The 23,950-nt window shown below is 46.8% G+C and overlaps 1 protein-coding gene across 2 annotated transcripts in view; it reads right to left on the minus strand.

Moving 5' to 3' along the window:
* The window catches only part of LOC141100922 (venom factor-like), a 481,958-nt gene that overhangs the window by 234,946 nt on the left and 223,062 nt on the right, over positions 1-23,950 (minus strand). For both annotated transcript variants that reach the window (XM_073589703.1, XM_073589701.1), the window contains exons 15-16: positions 17,389-17,518; positions 2,578-2,652 (exon numbers count right to left, since the gene is read on the minus strand). In XM_073589703.1, the coding sequence (XP_073445804.1) occupies positions 2,578-2,652; positions 17,389-17,518 (205 nt within the window). The remainder of the gene's footprint in view (positions 1-2,577; positions 2,653-17,388; positions 17,519-23,950) is intronic.

A 23,950-nucleotide genomic window follows, 5' to 3' on the forward strand; every position in this document is an offset into this window, starting at 1 on the left:
TTTCTGGGGCTTTACCTTCAACCTGTACTTCTGCAGCCGCCCGAGCACCTACCTCAACCGCCGCAGGTGGTCCTCAAATGTGGCAGCATAGATGCCACAAGTATATCAATGTGGCCTTGAAGTTGACATCTCCCAGACTCCGCTCTATCAGTCGTTGGAAGTTCCCAGGGGCATACGATTAAATTCGAACAGTCCCATGGGGAGAATGAACGTGGTCTTGGCACGGTCTTCCTCTGACATTGGCACCTGCCAGTACCCGCTGGCCAGATCTAAAGTCAAGAAGTATGTCGCCTTCCCCAGGGCGGATAGGGACTCCTCTATCCGAGGCAGCAGATATGAGTCTTTGATGGTACCAGCGTTCAATTTTCGATAGTCCACACAGAACCACAAGGTGCCATCATTCTTGGGGACCAACGCGTTGGGGGCCGCCCAGGGACTCTATCTTTCTTGGATAACTCCTTTCCGCAGCATTTGGCCCAGTAATGTTTTTACCTCCTGATATAGTTGCGGGGGAATCTGTTGATATCGTTCCCTGATGGGAGCCATTCCTGCAGTGGGGATGCCGTGCGTGATGGCTGTGGTACATCCAAAATTATCCTCATGGTTGGCGAATACCTCCTGGTACTGGCCCCAAAGCATTTCTACCTGGAGGATTTGGGCCGGGGTAAAGCCAGAGAGTTCTGCTCGCATTCTCTCCAGGATGGCTCAGCCCTTTTCTTCGGTCGAGGTCCCGGTGGTCTGAAGAGACCGGATAGACACCGCCCAAGGGTCCCCTGCCTGCACTTTTAGTTGGAACGCAGGGAACGCCATTTCAGCTCGTGGCTTCAGGACGATGTCTTGGTCTTCTAGGTTGATGCAGCGCACCAGAATGGTCCCTTTCCGCACGGTGGCCAAGGTGCGGGCCACCTGGCCTCCAGAGGGTAGGCGCTCCAAGAGGCACGGCTCCACCTGCATCTTCACTCCCTCATTGGGCACCGGGGCCCGGATAGGTAAGGCCACAACTGTCTGCCCGGGCGGCAGCATGAGTGGGGGAGCCGCCGGCGCAATCACCTTCCCCAGTACCTCGCCCTCTTGGCAGTCCTGGAGGACCCGCACTCCCCGCACCAACTGCTGGAAGACCCACCCTTGGGGCGTGCGAGAGCCCCACTGGCTCAGAGTCTCTTGCGTGGGGCTCATTAAGGAGTAGGTTGCCGAACTCTTGCAGTATGTTCATACCCAGGGTAACTGGATGTTTGTCGTTTGCATCTCCCTGGGCCAGGATCACTCCCCGGCGGCCGAGTGATTTACTGCATAGCGAAATCTGCATCCAGACTACTCCGATGACAGGAACCAGTACCTGGTAGGCGGCTCCCAACTTTATCACTGACCCCCACTGAGGTCTCACTGCTTCGGGAAAATGCTGCCGAAAATAAGTCTCTGGCATGGTCGTTACTTGCTACCCTGTATCTACTAGGCATTGTACGGCACGGCCTTCAACCTCTGCCCATACTACTGGACACTGCACAATCAGATCTTCGTGACTTCCACCACCCCGTGTGGTGGGCTCTGGCTCCGAGCCGTGTTCCCCCAGCTCAGGGTCCTCTGATGGTAATGGCCGGCGGGGCAGGTGCCTCCTGCAACGTGGGCACTCTCGGGTATAGTGTCACAATCCTCCACAATCCTAACAGGCGAGTGGTCGTGGGAACCGACTCTGGTGAGGGCCGCGATGGTCCTTGCCTTCTCTGCCCGGCCCCAGCCGACTACTTGTGGCCTCTTTCTTTGCTTCGGTCAATTCACCTTTAATACTTTGTAGCTCTTGCCTCATCTCTTGTACCCAGTGGGGTTCTTCCAGGGCGTTTACAGATGCTTCGATACTCCGAGCCATACCCAAAGGGACCGTCACCCCTTGATCCTGTTCCTGAACGCGTGCCTCCTTTCCTATCTCCGAAAAGGTCAGATGCGGGTCCACTTGCACCCGCTCTCGCAGAGCCTGTTTCGTCAGGGTGTCTCGTAGCCCGGTCACTAAAAGGTCATGTAATGTTACGTCCACGGTCCCCATGCCGATCTTGTCCTTCCTTTCAATGGCTACAAACAATTCCTGCAAAATATTCATATATTGCGTCACTGTTTCCCCCTCTTTCTGCATGCGACTAAACATCCGGGTTCTCAGTTCTCCCACATCCCACATACCTGAACTACAGTAAATGATTAAGTGACTTTCCTTGTCTCCTGCCTGATTACTCCGTGCCTTCTACTTCCATCACAATCTCTGGGGGACAGCCCTGGTTGGAGGGATAAACATCTGCATTGCCATCAACATCTACTCCCCCAGGGATCATCTGCAGTGTCGGCTATACTACAGTTGAACACTCCAACTGGCGTCACGAATCAATACATAAACTTTATCCCCATTCAATTCAACCCCTTTTACATGACCGCCTGAGGCCACGGACCGGGTCACTGCCACTGTGACATTTCCCATTGAAGTTAACGGGCCCGGTGCCGAGTATCCCATGGCCTCTGGGGCGCGTCACATACGCAAATGTGAAACTAGCCTTACACAGTAAACTCTGAATTTAAGGAGGGTCACATAATCACCTTTTCTCTGCTTTGCTTCTATCAATTCTATGGAACGACGGCTACGTCCAGTGTGGCCTGAAGGACAGGTAACATCTGAAAAACATCAAATTATTGCACATAGGTAGCTCTTCTTCCACTCAGCAGAAAAATATTACTGTAACCCCGTTTTGTTCACATTCATTTAGATCTTAAGGACAAAACTTTAGTTTTTTTTCATGGTTGCATTTCAAGTCGTACTTTTTTCTTTACCGTCCAATATACCTATACAAGGACATGCTATTTTGCGAAACAACTTATATTTCTTAATTTAACACTTTATCTCTGTACTCTTTTCAAATAGGATAATGTGTTTATGAGATCTCCACCTACACTACTGCAGAAGAACAATATTTTTCTATAAATTGTACCGATCATTAAAAAAAAAATCACAATCTCTAAGTTATAGATAAACGTATAAAGTTCCATTTTCCGCTTACTATGTTTTCCTTTCTGTGGACATGGAACACACCATTATGTTGCTCTAGGTTAAAAGGAATTTGTTAGCAATGTGATGAAGGGGCAGAGCCCCTGATTCCAGCGATGTGTCACTTAGTTTACAGGATGGAGCAGTTGAGATGGCATTAGTTATCTTTGCTGCCAATCTAGCAGAGCTCGGAATGCTGAGTTTTTATAACCTCACCCACATCACCGATTGGCAGCTTTTTGTGTACACTGCATATCGACTGCTGTTTATCAGTGGCGGTGGGTGTGTGGGCAGCTTTTCCTGTAGTGAAAGTCTCCTGCTGATAAAGCCCTGAAGGTATTAAAACGTTAAAACACATCCCAGTAAGTGACACCGCTGGAATCAGACTCTCTTCCCCTACATCATGCTGGTGACAGATTACAATTTAAGAGTTTGTACAGGATTATAATAGTAATATGACTGATTTAGTCCTGTAAAAAAAATGCCATGCTGCAGGCCCGGATTGGTAATATGCCCAACCGGGCTGCTGTCATGTGGGCCGCGGGCGGCAGCTCATCTGGTCACTTGCCAGCTGATGCGGCCACTGGCCTGGCTGTTGTTCCTGCCGCCGGCCCTCTCTGTTATAGTTTCCAACCCTCCTGGGATTTTTCTATCCCTCACTGCAGGAAGATAAGCCGCCACGCCCCGCCCCCCAACGCACCCCATTCTCGCCCTAGCATGAGACCCCCCCCTCCCCGCAGCCACTCAGCGTCGCTTGTCTGCTCTCTTCTCTGTACACAGGACCTGTGATGAGGGCACAGGAGGGGAGGAGTCGGGGTCACATGATCAGGAGTCTTTGTCCAGACCCCTGACTCCGCCCCTCCTGTGACCTCATCACAGGTCCTGTGCGCACAGCCCTGCCTCTTGGTGTCTGCAGGACTCTGCTGTGCTGGTTGTCATGGTGCTGAATGAGGGAAGTATGTGTGGGGTCAGGAGGGGTTTACAGGGTAGCTGTAGCAGAGCCGTGTGTGTATGAGGTGTACGGAGCGGAGCCGTGTGTGTATGAGGTGTACGGAGTGGAGCCGTGTGTGTATGAGGTGTACGGAGTGGAGCAGCATGTGTACAAGGTGTACAGAGCAGAGCCGCATGTGTATGAAATGTATGGAATGGAGCCGCGTGTACGGAGCGGAGCCATGTGTACGAGGTGTACGGAGCGGTGCCGCACATGTACGAGGTGTACGGAGAGGAGCCGGATGTGTACGAGGTGTACGGAGAGGAGCCGTGTGTATGAGGTGTACGGAGTTGAGCTGCGTGTACGAGGTGTACGGAGCGGAGCCAAGTGTGTACGAAGCATACAAAGCGGGCTTTTCCCATGGACACAGAAGTACACGGCGGAGCCCCGAGGAGCATTTTAAAACTCACACATGACGTTCCACCGGAAGTGATGTGCTGGAAGCTGACCGGAAATGAGATAATTTCATGAGGAGATTGTGACGGAACTAGGAATGCTTCAGATCCATCACCATGTCCTCCTCCGACAGCGCAGACAGCAGGATCGACTTGGAATCGGGGATGCCGGCCATGTGAGCGGATCATGATATGTCCTGCATCGGGAGGCTCAGGTGGGCACTACAATGGGAGCCGGGCTGCTATAGTATCTTTATACAATCTTTCTTTCTTTCTCATTCTCTGTTCTCTTTCCCTCATTTTCTTTCTCTCTCTCTGTTCTTTCTTTCCCCTCTTTCTTTTTCTTTCCTCTCTTTCTTTCGCTCTGTTCTTTCTTTTCTTTACTTCTTTCTTTCTCTCTCTGTTCTTTCTTCTTTCTCTCTGTTCTTTCTTTCTCTCTCTGTTTTCTCTCTTCCTTAGTACCAGTCAGTGTGCCCACAGTACCAGCAAATGTGCCCATAATGCCAGCCACTGTGCCCTCAGTACCAGTCAGTGTGATCAGCAGTGCTAAATGGGCCATAGTCTTTGTCCCTCTTTCCCTTCTTCAAAAGTTGGGAGGTATGATAGGGGCAGCTATGACCAGGGGGTCTGGTTGCCCAATGGATAGCAGTTCTGCCAGGAATTCTGTCACCGTGCGTACAAAAGGGGACAGAGCTTTGGGAGGAGTACTGCAACTAAAAGCAATAAATAGGACTGAGCTGAAATAATGGGCACAGCTGTCGTGCTAATCTCCTCTCACTTCTTGTAACCTACAAGTGTACAAAGATATTATATAGTCAACATGTGACTAGTGGGCCTGTGTTTCTTCAAATACCAGGGCTGAATTTTAGTCCCAGTCCGGCCCTGCCATGCTGTTTTTGGATGAAAACTGTCATATTTGTCTTATTCCAATCACTTTTATTAGTGATTTTTGGTTTGCATCTTTCTCTTAATTAAAAATATTTTTGGAAATGTCTTTAAATGATGGAATCATATTCAGGGCTGCCATCAGGGCATTACTGCCCTTACTACTGTATGGGGCCCGGTGATTAGGAGCAAAAAGGGGGACCCGAGCACGCCAGCAACCCAGTCCTTGCTCAGGCCCCACGGCTTCTGATTCTGAATGCCAATGCATAATAACACTGTGGTGTTTTAAAGAGACACCTACAGTGCTGTAAATGCAGAAATGGGCACTGTAGCTTTACGCTGCGGCCCGATGCATCATGGTTCGTCCTGGTGTGACATCACACACTGCTTCACTTCCCCATTCCGAAGCAGAGCAGCGCGTGCTGTGTGTGCCACATGGGGCAGATGGCCAGGCAGACCAGATGATGCGGTAGGCGGACTGGACGAGCAGGTGGAGGCGCCGGGCGAGCAGGGTGAGTACCATGAGTCTCTCTCCGGTGAGAAGAGGCTTGGCTCAATGTTGACTGGGGGGCAGGGGCCAGCATCCAACAGGGCCCAGGCAGCAGGGGGCCCGCATTCCAACAGGGCCCAGGCAGCAGGGGGCCCACATTCCAACAGGGCCCAGGCAGCAGGGGGCCCGCATTCCAACAGGGCCCAGGCAGCAGGGGGCCCGCATTCCAACAGGGCCCAGGCAGCAGGGGGCCCGCATTCCAACAGGGCCTGGGCAGCATTGGACCGGCATTCAACAGGGCCCACATTCAACAGGGCCTGCCTTCTAAGAGGACCCGCATTCAACAGGGCCAAGGCAGCAGGGCAGGAAGCCCGCATTCCAACAGGGCCCAGGCAGCAGGGGGCCCACAATCCAACAGGGCCCAGGCAGCAGGGGGCCCACAATCCAACAGGGCTCAGGCAGCAGGGGGCCCGCATTCCAACAGGGCCCAGGCAGCAGGGCAGGGAGCCCGCATTCAACAGGGCCCAGGCAACAAGGGGTCGCATTCAACAGAGCCCACATTCAACAGGGCCTGCATTCCATCAGGGCCCGCATTCCAACAGGGCCTCGGGCTCCTGGGCCCTGTTTGTCGCAAGCCTCCAGTTACTACTATCCTCCCCCTGGGCCCTGTTGGGCGCGAGACCTCAGTCACCAGTAGCCTCACCCTGGCCCAGTAACAGCCTCCTAGTTGCTACAAGTGACGAGTTACACCCTCAGCTCTGCTACATGTGACAAGTAACACCCTCAGCTCTGCTACATGTGACAAGTAACACCCTCAGCTCTTCTACATGTGACAAGTAACACCCTCAGGCAGCAGAGCTGAGGGTGTTACTAGTCACATGTAGCAGAGATGAGGCTGTCACTCCTCACATGTAGCAGAGATGAGGCTGTCACTCCTCACATGTAGCAGAGATGAGTCTGTCACTCCTCACATGTGTAATTGGTGAGGGCATGGTGCAGAAGTGGAGTTTTTCCAAGAAAGGATGGAGGGACTGTGGAAGGTTTGTGTGGTGGAGGCGGAGCAAGGGTGGAGGCAGAGCTAGGGGTGGAGCCTGGGCAGAGTCTCAAGGGGGCCCTGTAAATTTTGCCAGTATGGGGCCCCAGAATTCCTAGTGGTAGCCCTGATCATATTACATACCTTATCTAAAGCATCTCATTCCAAGAATCTTAGATGTTCATCTGGGTTTTCACATGGTTTTTTGGATAAGTTTGGGAGAAATTTTCTTTTTTTTCTTATAAATGTAATGAGCCTGATTCATTAAGACTGGCGTTTTGCAAGGCAGGCTTAATGAAGAAAGTGCTGGAGTAAGATGTGCCAAATTCATTAAGATGCATGCACCACTTTAATGAATTTGGGACATTTTCAATTACCATGCACAACCATCATGTGCTTTGCCATCAGGTGGCCTGTATTTTTATAGTAATTTACACAATTTTGGGGGCATGCAAGAGCAAGTAAGTAAAATCCTCTCCTGTTAAAAATTGAAGAATTTGCCTAGGTTGCCAGCCACCCCACAGTGGCCGACTTTTAGGGAAGGAGTGCAAGTTGAAAGTTGCTTGCTAGGCAGTTTACAAACCATAGATGGCCAGATCGCTGGACCCAACCAGCTTCAGTGGTCCCATGCTGTCTGTTAGCTTCATCAGAGCGCACGGTTCAGACCAGCATCGAGACCATGCTGCTGATCTAAACTATCAATTGTGGGAAAGGTGGCAGCCTGAGCAATAATGATATGGCAGCACAACTCATCTGGATGAGCCTTCAGTCATGTTCTGTCACAGTATAGAAGATTGATAGTGGTGCTACTAACCACAAAAAAGTGCTCTGCGCACTATAGGTAAATGAAAAAGAGTATTTGATTTTTTTCATTTGTTACAGTGTAGTATGTGTGCCGACTGGAGGGTTGTCCCTTTTGCCGCAGAACAGACTGAAGGCAGAGGCAGAAATCCGTTCAATCAGGTCCAAAGTTTATTCGGTGTCCTCTTGACATCCACAGCAGACACACCAGCTTCTGCTCCCTGGCCTGGGTACCTGTCACCTTCCTTCTGCTTCGATTGGCGAAGACCCTCTGGGTTCTTTCACCATGGCTGCTGCTAGGCCCACAGCCACAGCACTTCCCCCTGGCTAAGTCTGCCCACTCTACACCAACTCACTCTTCGATGTCCCAGACGTCCAGTCTCTGGCTTGCCTCTGTCCTTCCTGAGCTTCTCCTCTCTCCGTCCTCTCCTGTGCTCTTCTCACTTCTTTGTTCCACTGTGGGTGTCTCTCTGCCCTGCCCCTGGGACTCTCCTCTCTTATATCTCCTCTCTCTGGAAATCCCCTTCTCAGTCCCATAACTCCACCCACCCTGACTATGCAGTTTCCCCAGCCTAAGGCCTGCTGTTAAGTCCTTTTCTCACAGCTCTCTGTCTCCATCTTGTGGCCAAAACCCGGTACTACGTTGTCTTGCACTAATTCCCAGCTGTTAACCATACACATACAATAAAGCATAGTGCACATCATCCTTTACATGTTCTTTCCATCTCAGACAGGTCCATGGGTCAGTCCACCCCCTACCATACCCCCTTCCTTTAACCATTGTCTCTGACAATCCCGTGTTTCCGTTTTCCTTTTTTTGTACTTCCCCACTTTCTTTTGCCCTTGTGGCCGGTTTGCCTCAGCAGTGCCTGGAGCCCTCTAGCTCAACACAGGATGCTGGGCAGAACCGTGAGTAGTTAAACTCCGAGTAGCTGACGGCTACTCGCCGGTGCAATTTTCATTCATTGGGGTGGGATCACTTGGATTCTCCCCACTTTTCTCACTTTCAAAATTGCGCTCACCTCCATGGCAACATGACCGAGGCTCTGGCCTACCAGGTCACGGTTTGCCCTCCTTTTCTTTTGGGTACTTTTTCCACCTGGGACCTGACCTGTGGACCACTATCTGTTCCAATTTACAAACCATCCTGTACCTTATTTTATAATTAGTCATGGTAAGCATTTTTTTTCCAGTTTAGCACCTAGGACCTGTTGAACATTTTTTCTTTAAACATCATTTCGAGATTCTAAAATATTTAACTAAGTAATTTACTATTTCTAATAAACACATTTAGGCTGTGTGCCCACGTTGCGTTTTTTAAGCATTTCCGCAGCGCTTTTAGACAAGTGTTTCTGCTGCGGAAACGCTTAAGAAAAGCATCGAATTGGAGGGATCCAATGGCTGGATATCCTTAAAGACAAAAATGTCCAGGAAGGATGGGAAATCTTGAAAAATGAAATTCTCAAAGCACAGTTGTTAACAATTCCGAAAAGAGGGAAGAATAGGAAGCATTTAAGGAAACCAGGATGGATGAACACAGAACTTAAGCACATGCTAAAAAGGAAGAAAAAAATGTTTATAAAATGGAAAGAGGGAGGCATATCTAAAGAAGAATATAATGCTGTCTGCAGAACCTGCAGGGCACAAATCAGATTATCTAAAGCTGAAAATGAACTGAGGCTTGCAAGAGATGTCAAAAGCAATAATAAAGGATTTTGGGGATATGTCAAAAGTAAAAGAAAAGTCAAAGATGCTATAGGATTTTTACAGGATGAAAATGATGAAATGGTAAGACAGGATGTTGAGAAGGCTGAACTTTTAAATTCCTATTTTGCATCTGTTTTCTCTCAGAAAGGAAATGCAACATCAACTGTTATTCACTGTCCTATTAAGGGAATAGAAGAATCCAGGATATCTATAAACAGAAAGATAGTGAGGAAACACTTAGCTAACCTAAATGAATTCAAGTCTCCAGGTCCAGATGAATTACACCCCAGAGTACTGAAGGAGATAGCAGAAGAAATTTTTGAACCCCTCTCCATAATCTTTGAAAATTCTTGGAGAACAGGAGAAGTGCCAGAAGACTGGAGAAGAGCAAATGTTGTTCCTATCTTCAAAAAGGGGAAGAAGGTGGACCCAGGCAACTATAGGCCGGTGAGTCTGACTTCTATACCAGGAAAGATCTTTGAACAAATTATTAAACAACATGTATGTCAATACCTGGATAAGAATGAAGTGATTAAACAGAGTCAGCATGGGTTTGTAACTAATAAGTCATGTCAGACTAACTTAATTTCCTTCTATGACGGTATCACTGATTGGGTGGATCAAGGAAATGCTGTAGATATAGTATATCTTGACTTCAGCAAAGCATTTGACAAAGTCTCTCATACAATCCTTATTGAAAAAATGACTAAGTATGGAATGGACAAGGCAACTGTTAGGTGGATTCATAACTGGCTTAGTGATCGGACCCAAAGAGTGGTCGTAAATGGCTGCACATCCAGTTGGAAGAATGTCTCAAGTGGGGTACCACAGGGCTCTGTCCTGGGCCCTGTATTGTTCAACATCTTTATCAACGATTTAGATGAAGGAATTGAGGGTAAACTGATTAAATTTGCTGATGACACAAAGCTAGGAGGGATAGCTAATACTAGAGAAGAGAGAGAGAGGATTCAAAAAGATTTAAATAAACTGGAGAAGTGGGCAGCAACTAACAGAATGGTTTTTAACAGGGAGAAATGCAAAGTACTACATCTGGGCAATAAAAATGAAAAAAGCATATATAGAATGGGAGGAATAGGGCTAAGTGACAGCACATGTGAAAAAGACTTGGGTATACTAATAGATCACAGACTGAATATGAGTCAACAGTGTGATGCAGCAGCAAAAAAGGCAAATGCAATTCTAGGATGTATTAACAGAAGCATACAGTCTAGATCACGTGAAGTCATTATTTCCCTCTACTCCTCTTTGGTCAGACCTCATCTGGAATATTGTGTCCAGTTTTGGGCACCACATTTTAAAAAAGACATCAACAAACTGGAGCAAGTTCAGAAAAGAGCGACCAGAATGGTGACCGGTCTGCAAACCCTGTCTTATGAGGAAAGGTTGCAGGATTTGGGAATGTTTAGTTTGCAAAAGAGAAGACTGAGAGGAGACTTAATAGCTGTCTACAAATATCTAAAGGGCTGTCACATTGTAGAAGGATCAACTTTATTCTCATTTGCACAAGGAAAGACTAGAAGCAATGGGATGAAACTGAATGGGAAGAGACACAGATTAGATATTAGAAAAAACTTTTTGACAGTTAGAGTGATCAATGAGTGGAACAGGCTGCCACGAGAAGTGGTGAGTTCTCCTTCAATGGAAGTCTTCAAACAGAGGCTGGACAGACATCTGACTGGGATGATTTAGCGAATCCTGCTTTGAGCAGGGGGTTGGACCAGATGGCCCAGGAGGTCCCTTCCAACTCTACGATTCTATGATTCTATGATCTAATGTAATAGAATGGAAAACGCACATGTTGTGCTAATGGTGCATTTTTTCCGCTGTGGAAACGCTTAGGAGAAAAAAACGCAGCATGTTCATTAATTGTGCGGAATCGCATGCGATTCCGCATATACACTGTAATTGTAAAAACGCATAGGAAAACGCATGTCAAAACGCTTGACAATCGCGTCAAAAACGCATGTCAAAAAGCGCATGTGTGTTCCCTGGCAAGGGCATGCTTTTCTTCTCTAGAAAAAACGCTTGAAAAACGCTACGTGGGCACATAGCCTTAGCCTATTTCCTACACTACTGTTTACTGTATTATTTTAATTCCTACAACACTTAAACTATCCACTATCTCTACTAATATATACAACATTTACAGTATTCACTTTTTCTGTAAAAAAACTGTATTCCTGTAGGTATCCTTCCGCACTGTATTCCTCCACCACTGTAAAAAAAAAAAAAAAGTCCCTAGTCTCACTTTATGCCATTGCTGCGTGGGAAATTCCCACGCAGCAATGGCATAAAGTGAGACTAGGGACTTTTTTTTTTTTTTTTTTTAAAGTGGTGGAGGAATACAGTGCGGAAGGATACCTACCTTCCGTCATTGTATTCCTGGAGCTGGTAGAGAACGGTAGCATCAGCTGATGCTGCTGTTCTCCACGCAAGATGGACGTGGGACCCTCGTGGACTTCTGCGGATCGGGGTAAGTATATTGGTGTTTTTTTATTTTGATATTTATCCCTCAGGTGACAATGGCTTCGGGGATCAAAGTGACAAGTGACGGTAAGTATGTACTCTATGTTATATGTACTGTATGTCTATATGTATGTATTGTATGTAGTATATATGTATGTTGCATGCATGTAGTATATATGCAGTATATATGTAGTATGCATGTTGTATGCATGTGGTATGTATGTAGCATGTATGTAGCATGTATGTTGCATGTATGTTGCATGTATGTAGCATGTATGTAGCATGTATGTTGCATGTATGTTGCATGTATGTAGCATGTATGTAGCATGTATGTAGCATGTATGTAGTATGTATGTTGCATGTATGTAGTATGTATGTTGCATGTATGTAGTATGTATGTAGTATATATGTAGTATGTATGTTGCATGTATGTAGCATGTATGTAGTATGTATGTTGCATGTATGTAGCATGTAGTGTGCATGTATGTAGCATGTATGTAGTATGTATGTTGCATGTATGTAGCATGTAGTGTGTATGTTGCATGTATGTAGCATGTAGTGTGTATGTATGTAGTATGTATGTTGCATGTATGTAGCATGTAGTGTATGTATGTAGCATGTATGTAGTATGTATGTTGCATGTATGTAGCATGTAGTGTGTATGTTGCATGTATGTAGCATGTAGTGTGTATGTTGCATGTATGTAGCATGTAGTATGTATGTTACATGTAGTATATATAGTATATATGTAGTATGCATGTTGCATGCATGTAGTATATATGTTGTATGTATGTTGCATGCATGTAGTATATATGTATTATGTATGTAGTATGTATGTAGTATGTATGTAGCATGTATGTAGTATGTATGTTGCATGTATGTAGCATGTAGTATATATGTAGTATGTATGTTACATGTAGTATATATAGTATATATGTAGTATGCATGTTGCATGCATGCAGTATATATTGTATGTATGTTGCATGTATGTAGTATATATGTATTATGTATGTAGTATGTATGTTGCATGTATGTAGCATGTAGTATATATGTAGTATGTTACATGTAGTATATATGTAGTATGCATGTTGCATGCATGTAGTATATATGTTGTATGTATGTTGCATGCATGTAGTATATATGTATTATGTATGTAGTATGTAGCATGTATGTAGTATGTAGCATGTATGTAGCATGTAGTATATATGTAGTATGTATGTTACATGTAGTATATATAGTATATATGTAGTATGCATGTTGCATGCATGTAGTATATATGTTGTATGTATGTTGCATGCATGTAGTATATATGTATTATGTATGTAGTATGTATGTAGCATGTATGTAGTATGTAGCATGCATGTAGTATGTAGCATGTATGTAGTATGTATGTTACATGTAGTATATATGTAGTATGTATGTTACATGTAGTATATATGTAGTATGTATGTTGCATGCATGTAGTATGTAGCATGTATGTAGCATGCATGTAGTATGTAGTATGCATGTTGCATGTAGTATATATGTAGTATGCATGTTGTATGTATGTAGCATGTAAATTTTTTTTTTTTTTTTTTTTTTTTTACATTCAACACATTAGCCGGATGATGGGACTACTACTGTCCCGTCATTGGCTAATGTGTCAATCACTGTCATGGTAGCAGGAATCGCCCAATGGGACTTGTAGTCCCATCGGACGATGCCTGCACAGACCCCCGGAGCCTGCACAGACCACCGGCAGGCCGGCACAGCCCCCCGGAGCCTGCACAGACCACCGGCAGGCCGGCACAGCCCCCCGGCAGGCCGGCACAGACCACCGGAGCCTGCACAGACCACCGGCAGGCCGGCACAGCCCCCCGGCAGGCCGGCACAGCCCCCCGGAGCCTGCACAGACCACCGGCAGGCCGGCACAGCCCCCCCGGCAGGCCGGCACAGACCCCCGGAGCCTGCACAGACCACCGGCAGGCAAGCACAGCCCCCCGGCAGGCCGGCACAGACCCCCGGAGCCTGCACAGACCACCGGCAGGCCGGCACAGACCCCCGGACAGTCGGCACAGCCCCCCCGAAGGCCCGAACTGACGGCGCATCATGATGCGCACAGACAGCGCATCATGATGACATCATTTCGGCAGCCAATCAGAGCCACAAAAGTGGCTCATTGCATTTTGGACTTCCGATTCCGGTATCCGATACGAAAAAAGTATCGGTACTCGGTATCGGAATTCCGATACGGCAAATATCGGCCGATACCCGATACTTGCGGTATCGGAAAGCTCAACACTACTCACTACACATTCTTCAAGCTATTTTCTATATTTACCTTATGCACACTGTTCTTCTACATTTATAATCTCAAAATATTCTGTTAAACATTTTCAAACACCTTTTTCTTTCTCCCTTTTTCACATAACTATTGTATCAAATTTTCTGGCAACATTTACATTATCTCTGTTATATATGTGCACTACGTCTACTTTTAGACCTTTATTTTTTATACCATTATTACTAATTAACTCTTTCCCTGTTAACTATTCAGCATATCTACTAATATTCTTCGTCACAATAATAACCCCCCAAATCTTCATATAGACATTATCATCTACCATTACGAAAACATTTGTAAACGCGAGAGCGCCCCCTTCCTTTATGAGCAGTACCCCCAACACATCCCTTCTGCGTCAGGAGTAGGGCTTTTTACCCCCAAGGAGATGCGGAACAGTCCCCTGAGCTGCGCAACAGTGTGTAGCAGTCCTGGTAGTCCGTGAACATCAACGGTGCTCCGGGCCATCTCCTGACGGCCATTCTTCTTTGTCAGCAGTAGGGCACCTCAAAGCCGTTAGGCCCCCGGGATACCTGGAAGTCCCTGGGCCACGAGTGTCCGCTTCCCCCATAGTTCTGCTACTGAAGCGCAACAGGCGCCCCCTAGACAATTCTCCTTGGGTCCTATGGACCGTCATCGACTCTCCAGTTGAGCGCTGCAGGGTTCCTTACCCTGAGGGAATGCGAGGCAGTCATAGGGGGTATAAGCATGCACTAGAAGGGGAAGAAGGGGCCATGCTGAGTTCCGCGGCGTACGTCACGGGCCCTGGCCCGGGCCGAAGAGGACTCTGCGACCACAGAGCCCCCCGAATCGAGGGGAAGAAACTGGGGCAGAAGCATCTTCAGCTGCCTCCGCACGGGGACCGACATCTTCTCCAGAGAGCACGGCAGTTTCAGGGGATGCCAAGCGGGAGCCCGGTGACGTGGGCCTTAGGCCTCGTGTCCCTGCCGTGGGACAACATTGAGGCTACGCGGTCCGCCACCAGCCGGGGTAAGGATGCTCTCACCCCCTCTGATGTCGCAGATCTGCTCCTTGCTCTTTTTCTGGGGGTTGGTGTCAGCAATCCAGACGGATGGCCCAGTGTAGGCCGCAGACCCGCTCTGCGCCGGTGACACAGGACAGTGAGAAGCCAGGCAAGGAGGCTGGAGGGTTTGATGGCACGAACATCAGCCAGCCCACCATAGGCCCCGGAATTGTTGGACGCCGATGTCGGTGAGTCAGGGGAGGCCGGGTGAGGGGGCTGAGGCTCAGAAGCGCGGACCTTAGGCCTCACTCCCCCTTGGGCCGGTAACGTATCATTATTGGGGATTTTGGGCTGTGTCCGAATAGGGCGGGGGGACGGGGGCTGCCTGCGATGTTGCCAATGAGGGCAGAGAATCGCTCACCTTCCCCGGCACCGCGGTCTCCTTCCGCTGGATGGGCTCGATATCCCCAGCCATCACCCGCGGGAAGGGCCCCGCCAGTCCTCTGCTGCTTCCGGTCCCGTCGCCTGGTGTCCGCTGCTGTTCTTCATCCCGCCGTCCAGCAGAACCGGCCTCCAGGCCCGATGGTTCCGCAGGACGCGTCAGCGATGGCTGCTCTAATGCCTGAAGACCGGGTCCCACTTCCCGCACTGTCTCTGACTCCGGCGCGAACGGTGGAGAGTGCAGGCGCACCCCCACCAGGTGATCCCGTCCCAAGGCCTCAGACTCCGATGACGAGGACTCCATCCCCGGCAGGTCCTCAGGATGGGTGAGAGCTTGCTCCTTTCGTAATGGCTCCCAGATCCCGCTGTAGTCCTTTAGCGTGGAAGGGTGCCCAGCTTTCCTGAGCCGGCGCCCAGCTTTCCCAACGGGGCGATTGTCACTCGATGTGCACCGCTCCCCCCAGGAGCGGGCTCGGCTTAGTTGCCCCTGGTGGTCCAATTTAGCACCGAGCTCCTCCTTTCCAACAGTCGCCATCTCTGGAGGTGCGAAAAGTCTCTTTCAGGATTCCTCCTTTTTTCTTCTTTTATTCTTTTAGTCAAATCCGGTCTGTAGTCTGTTAATGTAGCAAAGTACCCAGCTTTTCTGCAACGGCACCCAGCTTTTTCAGCAGTATTACTCTGGGTCAAATCCGACAATTCCACTCACAGTCCAAATTGTAATCCACTCAGGCACAATCTTCAACCTGTCCAGCTCAGGTCTTAAATTGTAATCCACTTTGGTAAATCTTCAACCTGTTCAGTTCAGGTCCTTTGAATCTTCGGCGCGGTCTCACTGCTGACGGTGTATTGGCGGTAATGATCCTGACGACTACGCCAATTGTAGTACGTGTGCCGACTGGGGGGTGGTCCCTTTCGGCCAAGGAACAGACTGGAGGCAGAGGCAGAAATTCGTTCAATCAGGTCCAAAATTTATTCGGTGTCCTCTTGACATCCACAGCAGACACACCAGCTTCTGCTCCCTGGCCTGGGTACCTGTCAACTTTCTTCTGCTTCAATTGGCGAAGACCCTCCGGGCTCTTTCACCATGGTTGCCATTAGGCCCACGGCCACAGCGCTTCCCCCTGGCTAAGTCTGCCCGCCATACACCTACTCACTCTTCGGTGTCCCAGCCATTCGGTACCCAAACCTTCCATCAGTCGCTGCCGTCCCTTCCTGCGGCTGCCTCCTCAGGGCCACCCCCCTCTCCGAGTAACCATCTCTGGCTCGCCTCTGTCCTTCCTGATCGTCATCTCCTGTGCTCTTCTCACTTCTTTCTTCCCCTGAGGATGTCTCTCTGCCTTGCGCCCTGGGACTCTCCTCTCTCTTTTATCTCCTCTCTCTGGAAATCTTCTCAGCCCCGTAACTCTGCCCACCATGACTATGCAGTTTCCCCAGCCTAAGGCCTGCTGTTAAGTCCTTTTCTCACTGCTCTCTGTCTCCATCTTGTGGCCAAAACCTGGTACTACGTCATCCTGCACTAATTCCCAGGTGTTAACCATACACATACAATAAAGCATAGTGCGCATCATCCTTTACATGTTCTTTCCATCTCAGACAGGTCCATGGGTCAGTCCACCCCCTACAACAGCACATTAGTGAATAATAAATTCATATCATATGATACATTTTGGTGACAAACAACAATAGAGCAACATCTCTTTGTCCAATTATCACATGAAAAAGACCTAGGATAGGTATGAATGGGTTCAGTTTGGTAATGGAGATCAAATATTCTGGATTCTGGGACTACCGCAAAAAAATCACTTGAAAGCTTCTCCAAGAAAAACCTACCAGTATCTTTTTGTGCATTTACCTTTCCTGGCTGGAGTTTGCATGTCTAAGTTAGTTGCGAAATCTAGGCCGGCATCTTGAAATACACCCAGAGGGTTGGCCCCACTTCCAGCTGTGCATCCAATATCATTTTGCTGTACGTCATCCCATACCTAGATTGAACAAAACAGATGTCACAAAATTAACTCCTCAGAAAATGGGATCTTAGTAGCTTTCAAGTTTTCCGATTCCTTAGCTGCTACCATAAACCATCAATATCTACATGAAAATAACAGAAAAAAAATACTGGTCTGCTCCATAAATAACAGACTGCAGTCGCTGCCAAAAATTTAGAGACCGAGACAAATTTTGTTTTTTACAATGCTTTCTGCTTCGGTGTTTTCAGAATTTTTAGTCGGCTGTTTCTGCAAAGACATGATTCTGCATGATGGTTGTACAGAAGTTTATACAAAGATTTCTGCAATCCACCCTGGCATGAAGGATAGCAGTTTTGGGCCAAATCCTGACTAGCGACTACCAATTTTCGCCTAATCAGTAGAGATGAGCAGATTGCCAGTATACTTCCCTGCCTCACAGTGAGTAAACCAGTTTTCACTCCATCCTGTAATGTCTGCACTATTCTTGTATTTACGTCCTTGGATCTATGTCTTTGGTCAAAGGGCACACAAAATGTAACCTGCTTAGTGGTGCAGGGTATTCTAGGTCTTCACACACAAATTAGCAATTTTTGGTGCATGTTAATTTAACCCCTTTACGACCTTGGACGTATAGGCACGTCCATCGTTGTCTACCCCTCTTTGATGCAGTCTCCGTCGCTGAGCCCGCATTTTTCCCAGCACATGACAGTTGTCATTTGCTTCTAACAGCAGCTGGTGGAATCGCGATTCATCCGCGGCTGTTAGAATGTTAAATGCCGCTGTCAATCACTGACAGCAGCATTGTCATGACTCTGTTGTTGGGTGTCCCGGGCCAGCCTTGTCCCTAATGCTAGGGGTGCCCTAACGAGCCCTGTTCTCCTGATTACTTCTGATGGTGAAGACATCGGGGGCCACATATCTTGCCCTAGCACCTAAATCTGCTCATAGTCTATACCCTTTCACCACCCAGGGAAGAAGGATGTAGTAGTGTACCATAATACACCAACCAGGTAATACAAACAGGGATAAAGGAAAATATCAATCATACAAATATACTCACACAAACAACAGAGGTAAACAGTGGGGAGTAAAGGATAGGGCAAAGCCAAAGTAGGCGAAGGAGGAGAAATAGCACACACCCAAAACCTAGCTTGCAACAATCTCAGATAAATCCACCAAACACCTTCTCAAACAACAAATCACCTTCTTCTAACCATGCATCATAAGCTAGCTCTGGCAATTAGTGCTAGCTAGGGCCCAGATTATATTGGAGATGGGAGGGGCTACCAATTAACAGCTAAGAGCCTTAATGCAGGAAAGCTTCAAAGAGCTTTCAATTGAGAAGATTAACCAAACACAGGAGTAGGAGAAATCAGACACTGTGGTCTTCTGGCTCCTGTCGCAGTAGTCTCCTTCTATGAGGGACCTCCATAACCTCAGACCCAGGTTTTTCAGGGTGTGCCATATGAAAAGACTAGATCATACTGACTGAATGGATGTCAGATGCTGGTACCCACATCCTCTGTTCAGGACCATATCCCTTCCAGTGTACCAGATACTGAAGCAACTTGGTAAACTAAATGAGTATCAATTTTCTTACCTATTTGAAATTCCAAATGTCCATCCACAATGACCAGAGATGGCAGTAGTGATGGAACAGAGGACGCAACGTATCTTTTGAGTAGAGATCGATGAAATACATTATGGATTCTAAAGGTGGGCGGCAAAGCAAGGCGGAATACTACAGGATTGACAAAAGCCACAATCTTAACCTCTTCACGACCGCCCACAGTAGATAAACGTTGGCGCTTGCTGGGCTTTGTGCAGCGCCGACGTTTATCTACTGTCGGCGGTTTTGTGCCCCCCGGGACCCCCACATACCTTCCAACGCAGGGATCCCGGTGCGCAATGCATGCTGGGACCCCCGACGTCATCGAGACCTGATTGGTTCAGGTCCCGATGACGTCAGCGTCACAGCAGCCAATGGGAGTGATCGCTGGGAAAGCTGCTTGTTTCCCGGCGATCTCCTTCATTGTAACGCGGCTTCTCCCTCTGATCTAACACTGACAGCTGATCAGAGGTGAAGCAGCGTTATTGTGTGACTAGATCGCTGCCTGGCACAGCTGTGCCAGGCAGCGATCTTGTCACACAGTAACGCTGCTTCACCTCTGATCATCTGTCATTGTGAGATCAGAGGAGAAGTCACGTTATTATGTGCCAGGCAGCGATCTTGTCACATAGTAACGCTGCTTCTCCTCTGATCTCACACTGACAGATGATCAGAGGTGAAGTGGCGTTACTATGAGTCAGATCGCAGTGCAGCGATCTTGTGACAAAAATAAAAAAAAAAGTAAAAAAAAAAAAATGCAAGGGTTAGGGCTAGGGCTAGGACTAGGGTTAGGGCTAGGGCTAGGGCTAGGGCTGGGATTAAAGTTATGGGTGTGTTGGTGTTAGGTTTGTGGTTAGGGTTATGGTTAGGGCTGAGATTAGGGTTAGGGGTGTGTTGGGGTTAGGGTTGGAATTAGAATTGGGGGTTTCCACTGTTTAGGTACATCAGGGGCTCTGTAAATGCAATATGACGCCCGCAGACCATTCCATCAAAGTCTGCATTTCAGAACGTCACTACTTCCCTTCCGAGCCCCACCGTGTGCCCAAACAGTAGTTTTCTCCCACATATGGGGTACCAGCGTACTCAGGACTCAGGACAAATTGGGCAACAACTCTTAGGGTCCAATTTCTCCCGTTACCCTTGTGAAAATAAAAATTGGGGGCTAAAAGATCATTTTTGTGGAAAAAAAATGATTTTTTTATTTTCACGCCTCTACATTATAAACTTTACTGAAACACTTGGGGGGTTCAAAGTGCTCACCACACATCTATACAAGTTCCTTGGGGGGTCTAGTTTCCAAAATGGGGTCACTTGTGGGGGGTTTCCACTGTTTACATCAGGGGCTCTGCAAACGCGACATGACACCCACAGACCATTCCATCAAAGTCTGCATTTCAGAACGTCACTACTTCCCTTCCGAGCCCCACCGTGTGCCCAAACAGTAGTTTTCTCCAACATATGGCATACCAGCGTACTCAGGACAAATTGGACAACAACTCTTAGGGTCCAATTTCTCCTGTTACCCTTGTGAAAATAAAAATTGGGGGCTAAAAGATCATTTTTGTGGAAAAAAAAATGATTTTTTTATTTTCACGCCTCTACATTATAAACTTTACTGAAACACTTGGGGGTTCAAAGTGCTCACCACACATCTAGATAAGTTCCTTGGGGGGTCTAGTTTCCAAAATGGGGTCACTTGTGTGGGGTTTCCACTGTTTAGGTACATCAGGGGCTCTGCAAACGCGACATGACACCCACAGACCATTCCATCAAAGTCTGCATTTCAGAACGTCACTACTTCCCTTCCGAGCCCCACCGTGTGCTCAAGCAGTAGTTTTCTCCAACATATGGCGTACCAGGGTACTCAGGACAAATTGGACAACAACTCTTAGGGTCCAATTTCTCCTGTTACCCTTGTGAAAATAAAAATTGGGGGCTAAAATATCATTTTTGTGGAAAAAAAATGATTTTTTTTTATTTTCACGGCTCTACATTATAAACTTTAGTGAAACACTTGGGGGTTCAAAGTGCTCACCACACATCTAGATAAGTCCCTGGGGGGGTCTAATTTCCAAAATGGGGTCACTTGTGGGGGGTTTCCACTGTTTAGGTACATCAGGGGCTCTCCAAATGCGACATGGCATCCGATCTCAATTCCAGCCAATTCTGCATTGAAAAAGTCAAACGGCACTCCTTCCGTTCTGAGCTCTGCCGTGTGCTCAAACAGTGGTGTAGCCCCACATACGGGGTATTGGCGTATTCGGGAGAAATTGCACAAAAAATTTAGTGGTTCATTTTCTCTTTTTACACTTGTGAAAATAAAAAAAATGGTTTTGAAGTAAAATGTTTGTGAAAAAAAGTTAAATGTTTATTTTTTCCTTCCATATTCCATTCATTCATGTGACGCACCTGAAGGGTTAATAAACTTCTTGAATGTGGTTTTGAGTACATTGAGAGGTGCAGTTTTTAGAATGGTGTCAATTTTGGGTATTTTCTGTCATATTGACCCCCCAAACTCACTTCAAATGTGAGGCGGTCCCTAAAAAAAATGGTGTTGCAAATTTTGTTGTAAAAATGAGAAATCGCTGGTCAACTTTTAACCCTTATAACTTCCTAAAAAAAAAAAATTATGTTTCCAAAATTGTGCAGATGTAAAGTAGACATGTGGGAAATGTTATTTATTAACTATTTTGTGCAATATCACTCTCTGATTTAAGGGCATAAAAATTAAAAGTTTGAAAATTGCAAAATTTTCTAAATTTTTGCCAAATTTTGATTTTTTTAACAAATAAGTGCAGATCATATCTAAAAATTTTTACCACCATCATGAAGTACAATATGTCATGAGAAAACAATGTCAGAATCAGTAGGATCCGTTGAAGCGTTCTAGAGTTATGACCTCATAAAGTGACACTGGTCAGAATTGAAAAAATTGGCCCGGTCACGAAGGCAAAAACAGGCTCGGGTGCGAAGGGGTTAAAAGGACCGATGAACCTGAGACCCAGTTTCCAAGATGAAACCTTCAACTTAATGTTCCTTGAGGACAACCACGTCAAATCACCAACACACTGGTCTGGACCCACCAAACGTCTCCAATCAGTCACACTCTTATAATTGGACCCCATCTTCCTAAAATTATCAAGAAGCTCTTGATGCACAAACGTAATTGATGATGAAAACCATTCTTCTTCAGGTCTTCCAGAAGAACAATTCCTACTAAATGAACTTAAATGAGGATGAATGCCCTGAAGAACAGGGACTTACTAGTAGACTAACGACAACGATTATTTATCGTAAACTTAGCTAGAGGTAAGTAGGTAACAATCCTCCTAATTCTCAGACACAAAACACCTAAGATACTGTAAGTCTCAAGATTCTGGTTAACCTATTCAGTTTGCCCATTAGACTGCGGGTGAAATGCTGAAGAAAACGACAGATGGATCCCCAAACGAGTGCAAAACGACCTCCAAAATTTGGAATTAAACTGTACCCCCTGATCAGAAACAATATTGATAGGGATCTCATGTAATTTTGCAAACTCTCTGATGAAAATTTGTGCTTTGGGTCTTGACATTAGGTAAAGTTTGTAGCGTAATGAAATGTGACATTTTACTGAATCTGTCCACCACCACCAAAATTACAGTGTAACCTGCTGACTAGAGTTGAGCGATACCGTCCGATACTTCAAAGTATCGTATCGGATGGTATCGGCCGATCTTTAAAAAAAGTATCGGTATCGCCGATTCCGATACCGGAAGTCCCATTCAAGTCTATGGGACTTCCGGTATCGGAATAAGAAAAACCCTTTCCTGCCCTTGTACAGCCTCTCTGGGGTCTGTACGGGCCTTTCGGGGGGCTGTGCCGGCCTGCCAGGGGGTCTGTGCAGGCTCCGGTGGTCTGTGCCGGCCTGCCGGTGGTCTGTGCAGGCTCCGGGGGGCTGTGCCGGCCTGCCGGGGGGCTGTGCCGGCCTGCCGGGGGGCTGTGCAGGCTCCGGGGGGCTGTGCCGGCCTGCCGGGGGGCTGTGCCGGCCTGCCGGGGGGCTGTGCAGGCTCCGGGGGTCTGTGCAGGCATCGTCCGATGGGACTACAAGTCCCATCGGGCGATGCCTGCTACCATGACAGTGATTGACACATTAGCCAATGATGGGACAGTAGTAGTCCCATCATCCGGCTAATGTGTTAAATGTAAAAAAAAAAAAAAAAAAAAAAAAAAAAATTACATGCTACATACATACAACATGCATACTACATACATGCTACATTCATACTACATACTACATACATGCTACATTCATACTACATGCAACATACATACTACATATATACTACATGCATGCTACATACATACTGCATGCTACATACATACTACATATATACTACATACATACTACATGCATGCTACATGCATCATACATAACACATATATACTACATGCATGCTACATACATACTACATGCTACATACTACATATATACTACATGCATGCTACATACTACATGCTACATACATACTACATATATACTACATGCAACATACATACTACATATATACTACATGCATGCTACATACATACTACATACATACTACATGCTACATACATACATACTACATATATACTACATACATACTACATACATACTACATGCATGCTACATACATACTACATGCATGCTACATACATACCACATACATAACACATATATACTACATGCATGCTACATACATACTACATGCTACATACATACCATATACATACTACATGCATGCTACATACATACTACATGCATGCTACATATATACTACATGCATGCTACATACATACTACATGCTACATACATA

The sequence above is a fragment of the Dendrobates tinctorius genome, unplaced genomic scaffold (genome assembly GCF_039654945.1).
Source record: "Dendrobates tinctorius isolate UK_male_01 unplaced genomic scaffold, ASM3965494v1 ptg000011l, whole genome shotgun sequence".
NCBI classification, from domain to species: Eukaryota; Metazoa; Chordata; class Amphibia; order Anura; family Dendrobatidae; genus Dendrobates; species Dendrobates tinctorius.